Source organism: Neopsephotus bourkii, unplaced genomic scaffold, assembly GCF_033783945.1.
Source record: "Neopsephotus bourkii isolate Nb327-2 ecotype Australia unplaced genomic scaffold, CSIRO-AGI_Nbou_v1 NB_257, whole genome shotgun sequence".
Taxonomy (NCBI): domain Eukaryota; kingdom Metazoa; phylum Chordata; class Aves; order Psittaciformes; family Psittacidae; genus Neopsephotus; species Neopsephotus bourkii.
In genome coordinates this window covers 1,190,404-1,208,132 of record NW_026900766.1, presented here as the reverse complement: position 1 = coordinate 1,208,132, position 17,729 = coordinate 1,190,404, and the positions used below count along the sequence as shown (strand labels likewise).

Below are 17,729 nucleotides of genomic sequence, written 5' to 3'. Positions count from 1 at the left end.
TTCCCTTTCTCAAAGTAGAAGCTAAGTTCACTCTTGAGCTCCCGTTTTCTTTTTTCTGAGTGTAGTAGAAATGGCCCAGTAGATGGTAATAGGTTTTCTTTGGTGTTCCTTACATCATCACTTTTTGATATAGTATGTCAAAATGGTGGTTGTAGAGGAAAAAATGCTGTATTGTGTCTGCATGTCAAAAAATATTTTCTTTCTGTTGTAATGCATGTTAACTAAAATTGTGCTGTGGTAGTGAACCTGCAATAACAGAATTTCTGTTTCTAACTTAGTTTTGTAAATCCTCACTCTCCAGGTTAAAAAATAACTCTCTCATGGAGTGATAAAGCCTAATAGTGAATTTGTTTTCTGAGCTGTGTTTTCATAAATACTTTATCACACGTCCTTTTTTTACCTGGGTTACTTACTTGTACATAAGTCATTCTATAACTTCAGTGTTGATCTCCTTTAGTCTTCCTGGAGGTTGGATGAAAGTTAGTCTGGTATTTGTTGTTCTGCTCAGTCTTCCCTTGTATAAATCACTTATAGCCAGAACATGTACAGTTCTAGATGCTACTCTGTGATGCTCATTGCTTAAGCTTGTAATGTGTTTAGTCTGTGAAGGTGAGCGGAGGAAACGAGATGCTTCTGAAGAACAGTTCAGAACCTCCAAATGACCCTTCATAGATGCTGTGAATCATTCCTTGGAAACTGCTGTCTTTCACTGATGGAATGAGCACCCCAGGCACTTAACATTAATTAGTATAGCTGTTGGTAAAGCATTTGTCCGTTTAAAGCCAATCAACTGGAAAAGCTGGACAGAGTATGCTTCAGAAGGTGGCTTGTTTAGGGCTTTACAGTAGCTACCTCTGCATTGGATTCAGAATGACTAATCTTGTTTTAAAGGTAGGCCTTGAGCAGAGTGGCCATAACCAAGTTATTTAGCCTTTCAGCTCACCCCAGAGGTTAAGACTTGGAAGCCTGGATTTGACCGGAGAGTATGAAAACCCAAAGTTCTAGCTTTCGAGAGGGTTCCTTAACTATGCAACTGAAGGTGTCTTTCATGGAATGCTTCCTGTTCATGGAGCTGATCTCCTATGCAGAAACGAAGGCAAGGTCTGTGGAGGGATCTGGAGAAAGTGGCAAGACAGGAGTTTCACCGAACTCTAGTGAGAAAAGGGCTGAGGTCTGCACCTTCCTAATAGTGCTGCTGATCACATAGGTGTTAAATGGAAGAGAGGCCCTGTAGTCATAGAATCATGTAAATCATCTAAGCAGCCTTCCTGTATCTGAAGGTGGACCTAAAAGGATGCTCTTCATCAGGGACTGCAGTGATAGAGCAAGGGGCAATGGGGGCAAGCATAAACAGTTTTTCAGCAATTGCTTTAATCTGCTATCATCTGTATTTATTTGAAAATATGTATTTGTTTCATTAGAAGACACTGATATATTTGCAGATACTTGAAAATGTGTTTTTCCTTCAAATACTTGTTTCAGAAAAATAAATTTTGAGTATTTTCATTCATTCTATAACCTGTGGATATCTGAATTTTGGAATAAATCTCAGTATAAATGCAGCTTAAACCACAACATGTCTTTAAAATAAAAACATTTCCTTCTTACAGTGAAGCCATTTCTTAATCAAGAAGAATATCAAAGAACTGAAAATATAGTTAAAAAATTTAAAAATGGGATTGGGAAAGAGTTGCATGAAAAATTACTGGAAAGAGCTAAAACAAGAAGGAATTGGGTATGTATCTGGATAAATAGGAAACCATAATTCAGCTTTGGAAAGTTGGTTGTTCAGAATATAATTTAGAAAGTTATTTAGCTTTTTTTTTTTTTTTTTTTAATCTTAGGTTTTTCCTTGTATCTGCCACTTTGCCTATGGATATAAACAAGTCACTCATATGTGTGATTTGTTTTTCCCAAAGTTGAGTGGCTAAGAGAACTCACTTACTGGAATGTTAAGTTACCTGCCAGCTTTTGCATGCTCTGTCAGTCTCCTTCTATCACTTTCATCCCTCCTCCCTCTACCCTGCCTCCCCACCCAAAAAAAGAAAATGGAATTTGGAGTTTGGTCCCTATCCATTTCTTTCTCAAGGAAAGCTACATGATAGCATTTTTAAAGTTGCCTTTCAACAGAGAAAGGGATACAAGGGGGATGTTGCCAATTCATGAACTGGTATTCATGAGAACTTTGTAAATCTTAACATGACACAGTCCAGAGTGGGGGTTTTCAGATGAAGATAGAAAAATACATTAGGAATTATCTGTCCCAAATCCTCTCTCAACACAAATCTTCTTTTGTTCTATTCTTCACGGAGTAATCTCTCTGATGTGAATATCAGCCACAGCTGACATCTGCAAGAGTTTAAGGTGATGAGTATTGGGCAAGAACTCTTTATCATAACTTACAGTTTAATAGTCTTAAGCCATACTTAATTCTATTTTAAGCTTGAAAATAGAGCAGCTAGATGTGTTGTTACCCTCAGCAGTTAGTTTTTAACTACTCTCCTCCCTTCTATTTTATAGAAACTACTATTGAAAATTAAAAAAAAAAAGTTAAAAAAAGCACACAGTTGGATAATGAGGTGATTATTAAAGAATTAATGACTAAAACTTAATTCTGATGCTAGACATTTTTCACTTTTCAGCTGGAGGATTGGTGGCTGAATGTGGCTTATCTTGACCTTCGCATATCAACGCAAATACACTGTAATATAGGAGGCCCTGGTCCCTTTATTGAACACTGCTGGCCACCAAAAGAGGGCACTCAGATAGAAAGAGCATGTATATATACATGGCACATCCTGAAATTCTGGCATCTGTTGCGAACGTAAGACTTCAAGAAAAAATAATTATTAGAATGCTAATGATCTATGTGTGCTTTAGTTGCAAAAATATGTTTATGTTCATGTTTTGAAGTCAAAGATGGGGTTGGCTTGCTTTGGTTTGCTTGCATAATCTTTCTTGTTTAATTTTGGTTCGTTTGTTTACTACAGAGAGAAGGTGCCTGTCGAGAGATCTCTGGATGAGGTTCTGGACATGAGCCAATTCCGAATGCTCTTCTGCACTTGCAGAATTCCCGGAGTTACCAGGGACTCAATCAGCCATTATTTTAAAACTGGTAAACAAATGCTTTTGTATTAATACGCTAATAGAGTGGTCATTTTAACTGTAAAATACTCACTTCTTAACATCTAAGTGAGATATTCATGAGTGCTTATATAAGGAAGCGAAGAAAATGTGCAGTCTGTGGATGCCCTTTTTGGTCCAATATTTAGCCCTTATACAATAGATTAAAAGAAAACTCTGCTTCAAATTGTATGTTACCAGCCTGATGCCTATAATAATTAAGCCAGCACTAAGAATTGAAAAAAGACAAATTCCATGGGTTTATAAATGTGGATGGGTTCCTTGCATTATATGGGCAGAATTTCAGCATCATTGCTAGTTGCATCTTTTTCCACAGAATGCATTTCTTGAGTATGCTTTTTGTACATCCTGTTGGAATAATTCTGATTTTCTGTCATTTTGATGTTTCTTGGCTTGGTCAGCTTCTGTTTTCAGTCTTGAAAGTACTCCTTGGTGCTTCTTGAAGTCATTCTCTCAAACTCCAGGTTTTCTGGAGTTTAGGATCAAGCGCTGGAGTCTACTGTTACTATTCATCCTCCACTAACAAGTACTGTAGTATTGGTAATGAGCTAACTAAATCGTAAGACCTCTCCCACACGCAATCTGATGCGTCTGGAGTTGTTCAGCGTTGTCGCTCTAGGTAAGCACAGGAGATTTAAATTCCTGTAAGACTCAAGAATTCAAGGAGGAGGTATTGTCTTGTTCCATTAGAAAATTTGAAAGGAAATCTCTTCCATACTGCAGGATATGATGAGAAAAAAATGCAAAGTTTAAATACCAAAACATAGAAGAAACATTCAAATGGTGGAAATTCAGTTTGTTCTGTTAGAATCACAATACACAAAGCTATTATCCTGTGGAGATACCATTTATGTCACTCGTGCCTTTTGTGGGTCATTAAGGTATGTGTGTGTCTTAACATAAACAGAAGGAATTGCCATCTGGAGAGGGATCCTGTTTTGCTGTGGAGGGAGCTGCTAAGGTCTAAACACTTGGAAGTAGTATACAGATTGCGGAATAGAGCACCTATTGACAGGTAGCATCAACTGGAGTCAGAGACCACACTGAAAGCCAAGAGAGTCTGATCAGTGGAACCTGGAGAGCTATTTGGTTCAGCCTGCAGCAGATGCCTTAACAAGAGCACGTGGTGAGGTCATTAGATGTTGAAGTGTATTTGGTAGATCTCTGCCAACTGTAGTGATCTCAGGCATTTAATTCAGCTATGTTTCAAACTTAATTCTGTCTCTTGCTTCAGAGAGCTCGGGTTAGGAGGATGCTACCAAAAGTAACTGAATTTGATGTCATCCCTTCTAATTTATGTTAGAAATTAATTTAATGACCTATGATGATAAGGTTTGTACGAAATGACAAATCCTCACTCTAGAATATCTAATCCAGTATCTATTGAATTGTGGTATCTCTTTAGACAGTAGGACCATAAAGATAAGTGTAAAAGCTTTATAGATTAAGGCTTCTGTGGATGCCCATTCAGTTACATACTTGTGGGTAAAGTAGCATGTATTTCTTTTTGTTTTTTTTTTTTTTTTTCTCCCAGGGCAGACTCCTGGACTGGAAGAGCTGTACCACAGTGGCTCAATTTGAGAAAATGTAGCCATATTTCTTGGGGGTTTAAGTATCTGGAATTTGTCAGAATTATTTCCAACTTTAGTCTTGTTTCCAGATAGATGGTGATGCTATGCAAACGTAGCTGGCTAGTATGGGCTGTCTGCATTTTTTGTATAGTGGCCAGTTGGTGTGTCAGTGTTCACTTTCCTACAGATTTGCATGTGCCCACCAGGTCTGATTGACATGGTAGTGCACCTTGGATCCTGAGGTGGTTCCTCAAGGTAACTGAAATTGATTGCATAAGCACTGACAACTGAAGGACCCAATCATTTGCAAAGTGTCTCAGCAGCAGGCTTGCTGCATTGTATTCACCCCTTTTAAAAAACACATAAACAAAACTCATGCAAGAGAGAAATATTACTCCATCAGCTGTCATCCAAGCAACACGCATGTTGGCAGAGAGCATTCCTGCCCACAGGATACACAAATAAATGGCACTTGCTGCTAGGTAATGACAGTAACTTAAAATAGTTAATAACAGTGAAAGTTGTTTTCTGTATGTTTTCTCAAACGGTTTTAAGAATGTCTTCAGATTTGCAGTTGAACTTCATAAGTTACCCTCTTCTTCTTTCCTGTTTTTAACTGCATGAAGTCTGCCTTCTTTTGAATGAAAAAAAAAAAAGTGGGTCTGCAGGACTTGCTTGTTTTTTCTGCCTCTCACTTTATCCCTGCGGGTGGATTTTCATGTTTTGTTTTTTGTTCATTTCAGAGACTGAAGGTGAATGCCCATCTCATTTAATAGTCCTGTGTCGAGGTCGAGTGTTTGCATTTGATGCTATACATGAAGGCAGTATGCTGACGCCTCCAGAAATTTTCAGGTTTCTGAACTACCTTGTTTCAAATGAGCTATCCTATTTAAGTTACTTAACAAAAGAGAGTCTTTCTATTCCTTTTGCCCCAAAGAATTAGGTGTGAGAGAGGCTATAGCTTCTCTAACTGAGGGCTCAGATTTGAGTAAATTTTTGTTTCATGGATGGCAACTTCTTGCCATAAGCAATGATGGTTATGTACTGTTGTCATACACTCATAGAACGTCATGCAGAAAGTCTGAATTGAGATATTTCAGCAGGAAACTGTTGACGCGGGAGTCACGGACAATGCTGAGACAATCAATGTGATCAAGTGATTGCCATTTATTACAAAGCCTTAACCCCTTATATACCATTTCTTACATGCACTTACAGTGATTTGGCACTTACAGTGATATTATGATAGGATACATGTCTTGAAGACCCTTAGCGACTAACATATAATTGGTTAAGCACAGGTGTGAGAACCGGACCTTGAAAGCTTGCCAACAGTCCATAGTTCTCATTAACTCAGTGAATTCCAGCTTCTTCTTATCTTGTTTGCTTAAGCTTCCTCGGGCCTCTCATGGCCTTGCTGTATCTTTCAGGATTATTCAGAGTTTATGTACCAATTATCCATTCTCCTGTGAGAGCACTGTCTCCACAGGAAACATCACTTATATGTGAAGTGTCTTGATGTGGAATTCTTAGGATTGTAAGTAACATCATTCCTTTCCGGACCACTTCACAGTGATAATTGTCTCGTTGCTTTATTGCATTATTAAACAGGAAGCACCACTATCATATTGATTAAAATCTGGTACATGTGAGGTCAGTTTTCTGTAGAATGGAGGGGCTGGTGTTCCTGTTGGTGAGTGTAGTGGAGTCCAAAATCATAGTATACACTGACTGACTTCCTGCTAGCTACACAGCAGTACAGCAGCATTTCACTTACATTTCTTGTCTTTGCACCAGACCTGTGACAACCAGCCGTGGTTGTGGCTCTTGTCATATTCCTGAGCTGTTGCAAAGGAACCGAGAGAAAGAATTTGATTCTGTAAATACTAAACTTCAGTACTAATTCAACTGGCAATGTTTAAAACTTTTCCATGCTGTCCCTACATCCCAGCAGCATATGGAGGTGCTGGCTTTTCAAATTCTTAGTGCAGTTGAGGCCACAAGATTTTGTATTCACATACAGAGGTAGTTTCAGCATAAGTCTCTTGTGACCAGTTTTGGCTTGGGATTTTGTGTGTTGGGTTATTTTGTTTGGGGATTTGTTTGGGGTTTTTTGTTTGGGTTTTTTCTCCTTATATCTCTTAATTGTGGCCGTCTTATATTTTTGGTAACTGTGTAACTGCTGATCAGTAATGAAGTTTAATGGACAAGAGTGCCAGAACAAAGGACAAGCCATGTTAAGCACTTGTAATTTGTGGAGTTTCTTTACCACCAAGAACAGCATATGAAAAACTGAATTTGCAAACTAAGGATTAGCTGTTAATAGCTCTTCAAAGGGAAAAAGCAAGGGAAGGGCAGGAAGGGTATTCTTGTGTAGTTCAGTGTCCACATCTAGGAAGTACAGTAGCTACTGTTCTGGTTTAAATTTAGGATATATCCTAAGTGGAAGTTTTGTCCTTGTATCTGTCTAGTTGCTATAAAAGCTGTAAAGCTGCAGTATTGCAGGTGTCTGCCGCTTGGGAAAGTTTTATCTGTACTGCCAAAGTCTTAAATCTAGTTTCAAATTAAATGTATAATAACACTTTAGGACAATGATTGTTTACATGTAAGTTTTTACTGGGCTGGTAGCTGCAATTTGCAGTAACCATTAATGACTGAGAACAGAACAAGTCTTCAACTGCTCATAAGAGTCTGAGGGAGCTGATTTGTGCTCCCTGAAGATTCACATTAGCTTGTGAATGTGAAACAAAAATTGCAGTTTGGCAAAAAAAAAGAGAGAAAAAGTGTGACTTTTACCTTCATATATTCTTTACTAACTTCAGTTATTGAAATCTTCTTAAAGGCAACTTACACATATACAGAAAACATGCCATAGTGAACCAGATGGACCAGGAGTGGCAGCCTTAACAAGCTGTGAAAGGACAAAATGGGCAGAGGTGGGAATACTTCAACAGTTGATTCCTGGGAAAAACATTGTGATCACTGGAAATGCATCATTTCACTTAGCTTTGTCTTCTTGTACTTTGTAGTTACGTGACTATTTGATTAATCTTGATCCAAAGAACTTAACTCTTCTGGAAAAAATACAGAGAAGTTTGTTTGCGATTTGCCTTGAAGATTCTAGTCCCCATGCCACACCTGAAAACTACAGTGAGGTAGCTAAGCATTTTTGGTAATTTATATCTGGTGGTCTTTACATAAACATTTCTTATGTATATATGCAGCAGTAGCACTTATTGCTCTTTCAGAACACAGACAGTGAAGGAGATCAATATACAAATAATGCTTCTTACTGATCCATAGGAATAGTTAAATAGTTTGAATGTTTAGGACATTGGAAATGTCTGAAATGTGTCTTAATTATGTTTTAGTCCTGTATGTCTCAGGGTCCTCAGAAATACAGTTGTCAACTTGTTATCACCCTGTAATTCAAAAGCGTAGCGTTATAATCATGTTTCACCTTCAACTGGATGAAAGTTTCGTATCTCTTAGGAGGTCTCGCCATCTTAGTTTAGTGTAGGCTTGGTTTAGCTGACAGAGGTTGGAAGTGTACACCATGATTTTTAAAACCCACAGTGTGTAACTTCTGCTTTAGGTTACCAGGATGGGGCTAACAGGTGATCCAACTGTACGCTGGGGAGATAAATCCTACAGTAGCATATTCTTTTCCAATGGAACCTGTAGTGCGTTCTGTGATGTAAGTTGAATGTTTCCCCTCCCCCCCCTTATGAGCCTTTCAAGTATTTATTTACTCAATTTTCCCTTTCAGAGTATTATTTTAAATGCTTCATGTGTTCCTCTAGTATAGCCTGGTTTACCAGGCACCTTGTCTGGCAAGTTTCCAAAAGCTTTCACAGTATTTGGTATTACACAGTACTTGAATTGAGAACATGAGATGTGAAATCATAATCTTATTTCTAAAAGTATTTAATGAGGGAGTTCCAAGGCACAAAGTACATTGCATAAGCAGGTTTTAAATTAACTCTCTGTATGGAGTAGCTATTTGAACAGCTTTGGTTATTGAACTCAGTTTTTTTTAAAGTCATTATTGAATGGCCAGAAGATCTGCCCCAGGTCTACTTTTCCACAACCAGTGGTATATTGTGCCTCCCTATCTGGCTGCAGAGCAGTTGAAACAGTGGGTGGACTTACAGTTGTTCTGTATGCGTTGTAGAACTAGAAAAACAAGTCCAACACTATGCTCCAAAGCTTTGGTCTGCAGGAAGAAGTGGGCTGGGGAAGAAAGGAATCTAATTATACAGATAATATGGTATCTTGTTTTATATGATTCTAGCATTCTCCTTTTGATGCCATGGCTTTAATTTCCATGTCCCATTTTGCCGAAAAGAAGATTCTTGAAAATGAGGGAAAATGGAAGGTATTTATTCTTTAAAGTTTCAAGTTTATTAGTTACTGTGCCTTTTCTTATGGATAACATTTCCTGTTTTCTTTCTGTCTGTGCCCTTGCAGGGATCAGATACAGTGAGAGATATTCCATGGCCAGAGGAACTTGTATTCACAGTGGATCAAAAAATCATAAATGAAATTGGATATGCTAAAGAATTCTATTACAAAAAGGTGGAATTCCTTGCTGCTTTTCTTAACTGTCACTGATTTTTATTTTTTTTCATTTCCATGCTATTTACATACTTTTAGCTGGTCTGTATGCTGGAGAACAGGGAATTGCTTCTTAATAATACCTGATGAATCAGGGGACTTAATGTCATGGTTAAATTTATTACATTGTTGGTTTATGTTGAGTGTGTTTTATTTGCAGTGGACCAAGTTGTGATATTTCTTGACTTCTCTGGCTTTTCCTCCTTTGGTGTGACAGGTGTCTGACGTGCAGCTAGTGAGTTATGCCTTCACGTCCTTTGGCAAAACATTGCTTAGAAAGCAGAAACTTCATCCTGATACATTTGTGCAGCTTGCCCTTCAGCTTGCTTATTACAAACGCCATGGACGGTAAGAAGATTACCCAGATGAGGAATAAAAAACTAGTTTCTTGAGAAAAGGCATGGATCTGGAGATGAAAGTCCCTTGCAATGCCAGTTTGTAATTTGCTGCAGTGATACAAGAAAGAAGAAATGAGGTTTTCTTAAAGTAACAATTGCATAGAGTCTTAGTTTTTGCCATGGGGTTTGTACCCTTGGCTTCGGAAGAATTGTGTGCTTGTGCCTACAGGGATCTTACATGTACATGTTGTGGAATGGAGGGCAGAAGATAGTCCATGAAAACATGAATTTGGACTGTACAAAGTAAATATTTGGGCAAATACCAAATGCACGATGGGTCAGGATTCTTTAATGTCAAATAGTTGCTCAGGTGGAGAAGAAAGCTTTAACTGCAGCATGTGACAGCCATCAGTAAAATGGTTAGTTTTCCATGCCTGTAAAAAGCCTCACAGATGTCACTGTCTCACTTTAGCAAGATTAGATGTGAAGTTTGGGCCAGAATAATAGAGATACGGATAGAGACCCTCCAAATGCCTGGTGCTACATTTTTGGGTGTGTAATTTTGTTTTGTATTATTGGAAAAAGGTAATGTTCTTTCTGGCATTGGTGTTTCCAAATTTCTCTTTGCTCACTAGGACTGATTGTAGCTTGTCTAAGTCATAACTAACCTGGCAAGTACTGCTTGCTTCCGAAAGAGAAGGGTTTTGTCATGTCACGCTTGATCACTGGAGATGTGTATCTCATCATAAGAATGGTTAGTAGATCTCAGTTTGCTGAACACTGGAATAGATTAATTGTCTGACTAAAGTAGCCTTTGTGTGAGGTCTGTTTTAAACACACAAAGAAGTCTCATGTAAGTTGTGTATTAAATAGTAGACTGTCATAGGGCTGGGGATGCTCCAGATAAAAGCTGGATGGGTGTCAGCCTGCAACAGAGAAGGACTTGAGCACTGGGACACACACTGCTTATTTCAAGCGTGTCTCTTAATTTTTGAGGTTTTGGATGGTGTAGATGCTTCCTTTAAGGGAATAAATAATGAAACTGAAGCTTGCATAATATATATATATATATATTTTATACTAAAGGCTGGTAGATCTGTAGTCTGCAGAAAGCAGCCATGACAACACAGTCTTCCTCAAGGTATAATTATAGCACTGGCACTTTTTCAGTTGTCTGCTCATCAAAGCTTGTAGACTTCCTTTGTGGCTCTTTTTCAGACACACAATTTAAAGAAAATTAGTGTCTTACTGATACTTGTAACTGATCTGGGTGTGCGAGATAACTTGGCAGGGCTTTTTTATTCTTTGAGAGAGCAAATAGTTAAGTTAATGAGATACTCTTCCCTGATTTTTCTTCTTAGCCCAGGCTGCTGTTACGAAACCGCCATGACTAGGCGTTTCTATCATGGCCGCACAGAGACCGTAAGATCATGTACTATGGAAGCAGTGGAATGGTGCAAGTCCATGCTGGATCCTTCTGAAAGTGTAAATACTGAAATCCTCCTTTAATCATCATGTATTTAGAAGGCCTGTCATTTGAGCTGCTTAAAAACCTTTCTCTGTTGTCTCATTAATGGGAGTAGGCCTGTTTCCACTGAGGCAGCTTTCAAATGTTGGGTTGCGTGAAGCCTGGCTCTGGTCCTTGTGGCTGAGGTGAGCTGTCATGTGTGGGTTTGCTTTTCTGTCCTGTTTACCTTTTGGTTGCAAGAATGTAAGTGTCATGAGTTACATTCACACTGATTTTTCTTTTTTTTTTACTTTCCACACCTCAAAAAGTAACTGCTTTGGAGCCAGTGTACTCTGCCTGTGGAGTGGTTCTGTTGTTTTAATTTTCAGGTGAAATCAGGAAATGTTAATCTAATCATCAAGTCTGACAGCAAATTTAAATCTGTTTGTGTCCTAGTGGCAGAAGGGATGTATTCCAGATTTTGTCTTTGAATAGCTGAACTGGTGACCTTTTCTTTTCCCAGCAGCTGCCCTCTGATGCTGGGCTGGCAAAGCATATTGTGCTTTATAAGCCAAGCGAGAGGTATACTAAAGCTGTTTCTGTTGTCTTCGCTGCACATTTCTCAGAGCCTGAGAAATGAGGCAAGGAGAAGATTTTTGGAACAAAGGGCTCCATATCTTTAGGAAACGAAAAGGTTCTATGTTATTAATGCATCTAAGAAACACACAGGAATACAGCCGTCAGGCAGTATGTGTGATCAGTAATTATAGTCTTCAAGAGCATATTTTCCTGGTCTTCACTGGCTTCTTTTGGCATGTGCTGCAGCTTTAAAACTCAAGTTTCTGGCCATTATTCAAAATTGTTTTCCTGTTGCAAATATGGATTCATTTTATTTCCCTGCACTTCAGTTATCTTCTAACCAGTTACACACTTCTGTGAGTAACACACATAGAGGTTTGTTACTTCCAACACTAACTGTAGCCTTTTTATTATTTTAACTAGCATCTCCAATTATCTTCCTGTTGCTGTTTTCTTTTTTTATGATGAACTCTTGAGGCTTAAAGACAGTGTTAAATCTGTTCAGTAGTATTGAAGTTAAGATGCTTAATAGTCTACCTTTAAGGTACTAGAAAATACCTAAAGTTAGGTACTTTGGAAAAAAAGTCCTTCTGCCTCAACTTTTCTTTTGCCTCTTGTGACCTTAGTAGCTTGATTTCTAATCCAAATTGCGTGGCTGCTGCCCTTGTTTCACATCCTCTGCGGCAGCCTCTTGTGTAATGAATAAAAGTGTAAAGGGTGCTTCTTAAGTAGTGAAAGAGCTAGTAAGATACAGGATCATAGAAGTCGAGGTCTTGGGTGTCTAGAGATGTTTTGCTAGGCCTCATTTCCTAAAATAAATATTTTTATTCTGTTCTCTCTGGTTTTGCTATGTAAGTTTCAATGTAAAATAGAAAAAAACTCCATGACGTTGGACAGAGCTACTGTTGTGGAAGTAGTATTTCAATCAGCAGAGAAAATTCGGGAATGCAGTTGTCATCTCTGTATTTTTTTAGTTAGGGTCTTTTTTTGTTTCCTGATTTTGCATCACATTTTCTTAATTAGTTGGGGGGGGGGTGTTTTGCTTTTTGGTTTTGTCATGGAAAAAAATGGTAGAATAGAATGGAATATTTCAGTTGGAAGGGACCTACAGTGATCATCTAGTCCAACTGCCTGACCAGTTCAGGGCGTGGTGAATGGTATAAATGCGATTGCACCAGCTAAAAGCTAGTGTGCTTCTAAATAAGTGGTATATCAGAAGGTTTTGGGGTTCAATTACTCTAGTTCTCAGTGGTTACTTGCAATTGTTTCTGCTTGTTTGGGAAGGAGCATAAACTGTAGGATATTGTTCAGTGCGGAAGCAATCAGAGTAACAAAACACAGCTGCAGGAAACAAATCAGCAAGTTCTCCTGACAAAGAAACTTGGATTTGGAAGAAACAGTTGGAGAGATGTTCTAAATGTACCTTTTTAAGTTTTTTCCATTTTCTTCTATCTAAAATTGCTAGAAACTGTGAAAGGGAAAAGCTTGCTGATTTGTGATTCCTGATGTGTTACTCACCTGGACTGCAGCTGTGGTTTTATTTTGTTTGAGTTTTGGGGTTTTAGTTGTTTGGTTTTTAATCCTGCCTCCCCTACTTTACAGACTTATCAACGACTGCAGCTGATGTATCGGGCATTTGCAAAGCACAATAAACTTAGGAGAGACTGTGAGAGTGGAAAAGGTATTCTGGGATCAAAATCTGTTTTATGTTTTGTTCTGGGTGGAAGGGGAATACTGGTTTATGCTAATATATTTTCTTCGTCTCTTCGTTTTCAACCTGAGTGAAAACTACTCGTTAACACTTTATACTTCAGTTTTCGTGAGAGAAACTCAAATCTTAGTCCTTCTGCCCTAAATACAGGTTCTCTTTGAGTATTAATTCACTTTTTTTGCCCAGCTAAACATTATTTGAGTATATTTCTGATCAAATACATGCTTGGCCGGAAAGTGGGAAATGTGGCCTTTAGAGGTGGAGGAGAGATTGGGAAATTGTGAAATTCTAGGCTGCCTGTGTTAGTGTGGTATGTTATTCTGTGCATGAGAGAGTAGCTGGGAAATAACCACCCGATGAACCTTCATACTCCTTTCATTCTACTTGGTGAGTTACCTAGGCAGCTGTGGCCCTAAAAGCCTTTTCACCTTGCCCATGTAATTGCCATTGGGCCAGTTTTGCTGCATGGAACTCCTCATCCTTGGCTGAAATGGAAGTTTTCTTGTTTTTTGTTTTCCACAGAACTGTGCTTGGTTTATGTTACTTAGTTCATTTGCATTTGGGCTCAGTGTCGCAAGCTGAAAATGATGAAAGCCTCTTAGATCAGATATTTGGGAAGTGGTTTTGTATGCTACTTATCTATCCTTCCAATGGTATTTGAACTACCCAGACCACAAGAAGCAGAAAAACAGAAATGCTGCTGTTAATGATGCAGTGTTTGCATTTATTTGTCAGGCTTTGATCGTCATCTTCTGGGTCTCCTCCTCATAGCACAGGAGCAAGGACTGCCAGTGCCAGAGCTTTACAGGGATAATGCCTTCACAGCTAGGTAATTCGAAATCTTTTCCTGCAGGGAGTATCCTTTGATACTGAGGTCTTTGTTGCACTGGCTATACATGTGCTCATTTCTTGATCCCTAGGAAAAAATAACTTTTTTGTAAAACTCTCTTTGATTGAAATTACCTTTTAAAGTGCTGCTTTTGTTTTGTGCTGTTTCACAGTGGAGGAGGTGGGAATTTTGTCCTTTCAACTAGTCTGACTGGCTACACGAGGTTTAGTGGATGTGCCCTCCCTATGGTGGATCATGGCTATGGCTTTTTTTATTCCATCAGAGATGACAGGTAAAGATACAATTTTGTTTTGGCTATGGTTGTCTCTCTGTCACAAAGGGAAAGGCAGCTAACAACGAGAATGAGGAAAGCAAAGGACAAAAGAAACATGGCTGAATGTGTCAGGAAAGGTTGAGAAGCGAGCTACATGAGAGCAAAGATGTTAACATTCTGGGAAGGCATGTGTGGGAGGAAGGATGAATGGTGGAGGTGAAGTGAGCACCAAGCTACTGACAATAAGCAGAAGGAAAAGCAATGGGGAAGGTGAAAGAAGGGAGGAGCAAAAGGGGTTAAGTTACTTTAAAATAAGCTTTAATTTTAGAGATAATTAAGTGTAACATGCAAAGGTGTGTTTTAAAAAGTAGCAATTGACTAAGGCCTGTTAGAGCACAGGTCAGCACACTGTCCCTGCTTCTTTGCAGTGACACACATCTCTTGGCTCAAACTCAGACCCCTCTGAGCAGCAAGGAGAAGCTAAAGCATTTGGCTTCACTTCTCATAAAACTGGTAGGATTTGGAAAGATCCAACCTTGATTTACTAGTCTTGTGGACAAAAATTAACTGCTTCTTTATAAAATCTGATAAATTACTTTGATTATAATGTGTTGAGGTAACTTGCTATTTTGAGTTTTAGATGTTTTTGAGTGACTTCTTCCTAAAGCTATATATGTATTGTGTAGATTTGATTCAGTCTGAGAATGCAAACCACTTATACTTTGATCAATGGCTCTGTTAAGAGAAATAGAACTAAATAAAGATGTACCTTTTATTAGGTAAATAGAAAAAAAGTACTTTAAACCTTGAGCTAGTTGCATAGAAGAAATATAATTCAGTCTTTTCAAATGTAAGTGGAAAAGTTCTGTCACTGTGTATATAGAAATAGGTGTTTAAATCAGTGTCTAGTTTCAAGATCTATCAGCAGTGCTCCTTACAGAAGACATGAGGTATCTGAGTCCGCTTTGAATGTTGAGACAGTATGTTCATGTGACTATTTGCTTCAGGATTTATGTCCATAATATCGAATTTCAGAGCAATTTGTGTGATCTTTATTTTTTTATTTTTTTTTTTCTCCTAGACCATAAGAACTAAAAGTGGTAATGTCCTTCTTTTCTTATTGATAGGATCCTTACTAACTGTTGTTCCTGGAAATCCTGTCCGGAGACTGATGCAGAAGTGCTGTGTAGAACTGTGTTCCAGTGTTTTCAGGACATGATACAGTTAACAATTGCAGCTCAGCTGTAAGGTTGATAATGATGTAAAGGCCTTTACAAGTTCACAAGTTATATGTAATACAAGTTATATGTAGTTTGAAAGAAATGCTACTCAAGATTACTGTTATAGGAAAGTTAAGACATTTAACAATTTTTGTGAAATCTACCTGTTTTTATGGGACTTACTGTGGTGACAGTACCCATTTAAGAATAATGTAGCCATTTGCAAAAACAATGCAAGCAGTAGTACCTTACTTAGGTGGAGCTATGCAATATTAAAATATGCCTCAACAATGCAAACATACTCGGGATGTTGGAAATGGAGAATTTATGGGAGATTTGGATTTGTGATCTTAGTAGTAACATGTAGAATACTTGGTAGTCTACTGATAGTGTTTATGTCATGGAGCACTTAATTCTGTGCTTAGGAGTAACCTCACTATCCTCCTAGGTGATAATGCTTCTTAATGGTAGCAGTTTATGAAATAGAAGGACTGCCTTCTATTGAAATGAAATTTATCTTTCATTTTTGCTATTGGGATTATACCAAATAGACATATCTGTAAGTGGGGAAATTCCCACTACATTTGAAGTAAGAAAGCACTACAATCTGAAGTATTTTGAAAAAGGAGCTCTCAATAATAACAACAGCAAGCAGCATATGAGTTCCAGATTCCTCAGAGTTTTCATCTTCTAGTGAACTGTGAACATCTGCTTTACACTAATAATACATGATACAACTAGGCACTGAATGCAGGTTCATACAGTTCTCAGGATTTTTAAACTTGGCTCCTCTGAGCAGCTTTGTATTCCTGATACAGAAATAAAATTATTCTAAAAATCAGCTTTCTGTTGATTGTTTCATGGTGGACTGCTTAATGTGTAGCACATCTCTTTGTGAAAGAGGGATTATCTTGGAGACAGCTGAAGTTGCGATTCTAAAGTACCCATTGTTTTCTCTAGTTTTCAGGGTTTTGAGAGAGATCAGAGATTATTTGGTTTACCGGAGCAACTGCCTCCTCAGCTAACACTGAGCCAGTCTCTTTGCCCTCTGTAAGTTCTGTTGCTTTTTTCCCCACAGGAGCAAGAACAGGGTTTCCCTCTTTATTTCCTTTCTCAAAGCCTGACACTTGCCTGAGTAACAGGCCAGGATGTGTTATACTGTGTCTTGTTGCCTTATAAAAGAGCCTTTGTCTTCCCTGCCTTTACTGGACTGCTTGCATGTCCTGTCTCAAACGTGACAACCATTAATTGTTTAATGGTTTGAAGTCTTTATAATTTCTGTGAGATAGATGAGGATTTTGGACTAAGTTATGCTTGATGGGTCTGGGTTTTTGTTGTTTTTAAGTTCTGACAGCTACAACCTTTCACCCCTCAGCTGGGTTAGTAAACCTGGTTGCTACTGTGACAAGGACAGTTTGCCTTGAACACTCTCTTAAAACAGCCTGAAATCTGATGATGGTTGTCAGAAGAGAAGCACAATTTGTTTCCAAGACATGGGACCCAAAGGAAGGGATTCCGGGAATTGGCTGCACCCGTTTGTACATTGGCAAGCTGAGAATAGGAGCCAGGGTTCTGCAGTGGTGGAATTGAGCCAGTTGACAGTCCCAACAGACTTCCTTCTCTCCCTGCTCTGGGTTGCATGTGCATGTATTTAGCAGCACTTTGGGCCCATCTGTGCTGAGGAAGACATCACTACCTCCCTTCTGTCCCTGCATGCTGGTATCTGTGCATAAGCAACAGCTACTCTCTTTCTGGCCAGTGACTGCTTTTCTGAAAACTTCCTTGGCCTCTTGCTGGTGTGCATCTTGTATGTCTTACATTCCTCATCACGCACCAGAGTTTAGAAAGAATGCAAAGTTAGAACGTTATCATCAACCTGTGAAAACAACCCTCCAAAACCTGAAGAGAGGGGCAAGGTCTCATCCTTTTTCACTAGGCCTCTACAGGAACAGCTTGCTGATGTCCTAGTGGAAGAAGAGGGCTGGGTTCTTGAAGCAAA

At 38.7% G+C, this 17,729-nt stretch overlaps 1 protein-coding gene across 4 annotated transcripts in view; it reads left to right on the top strand.

Annotated features, from left to right (window-relative positions):
* The window catches only part of CROT (carnitine O-octanoyltransferase), a 235,564-nt gene extending 218,993 nt beyond the window's left edge, over nt 1–16,571 (top strand). Inside the window, exons 3-17 of one of the 4 annotated variants that reach the window (XM_061346104.1) lie at nt 1,611–1,735; nt 2,643–2,824; nt 2,991–3,115; nt 5,459–5,567; nt 7,558–7,651; nt 7,745–7,870; nt 8,311–8,412; nt 9,010–9,093; nt 9,186–9,293; nt 9,550–9,680; nt 11,032–11,155; nt 13,299–13,377; nt 14,143–14,236; nt 14,409–14,528; nt 15,638–16,571. In XM_061346104.1, the coding sequence (XP_061202088.1) occupies nt 1,611–1,735; nt 2,643–2,824; nt 2,991–3,115; nt 5,459–5,567; nt 7,558–7,651; nt 7,745–7,870; nt 8,311–8,412; nt 9,010–9,093; nt 9,186–9,293; nt 9,550–9,680; nt 11,032–11,155; nt 13,299–13,377; nt 14,143–14,236; nt 14,409–14,528; nt 15,638–15,758 (1,724 nt within the window). In that variant the 3' untranslated portion in view covers nt 15,759–16,571. Of the gene's footprint in view, nt 1–1,610; nt 1,736–2,642; nt 2,825–2,990; nt 3,116–5,458; nt 5,568–7,557; nt 7,652–7,744; nt 7,871–8,310; nt 8,413–9,009; nt 9,094–9,185; nt 9,294–9,549; nt 9,681–11,031; nt 11,156–13,298; nt 13,378–14,142; nt 14,237–14,408; nt 14,529–15,637 lie in introns of those variants that run through there. The other 3 variants (XM_061346105.1, XM_061346107.1, XM_061346106.1) reach the window with 3 other exon arrangements.
* Nucleotides 16,572–17,729: the final 1,158 nt, after the last annotated feature.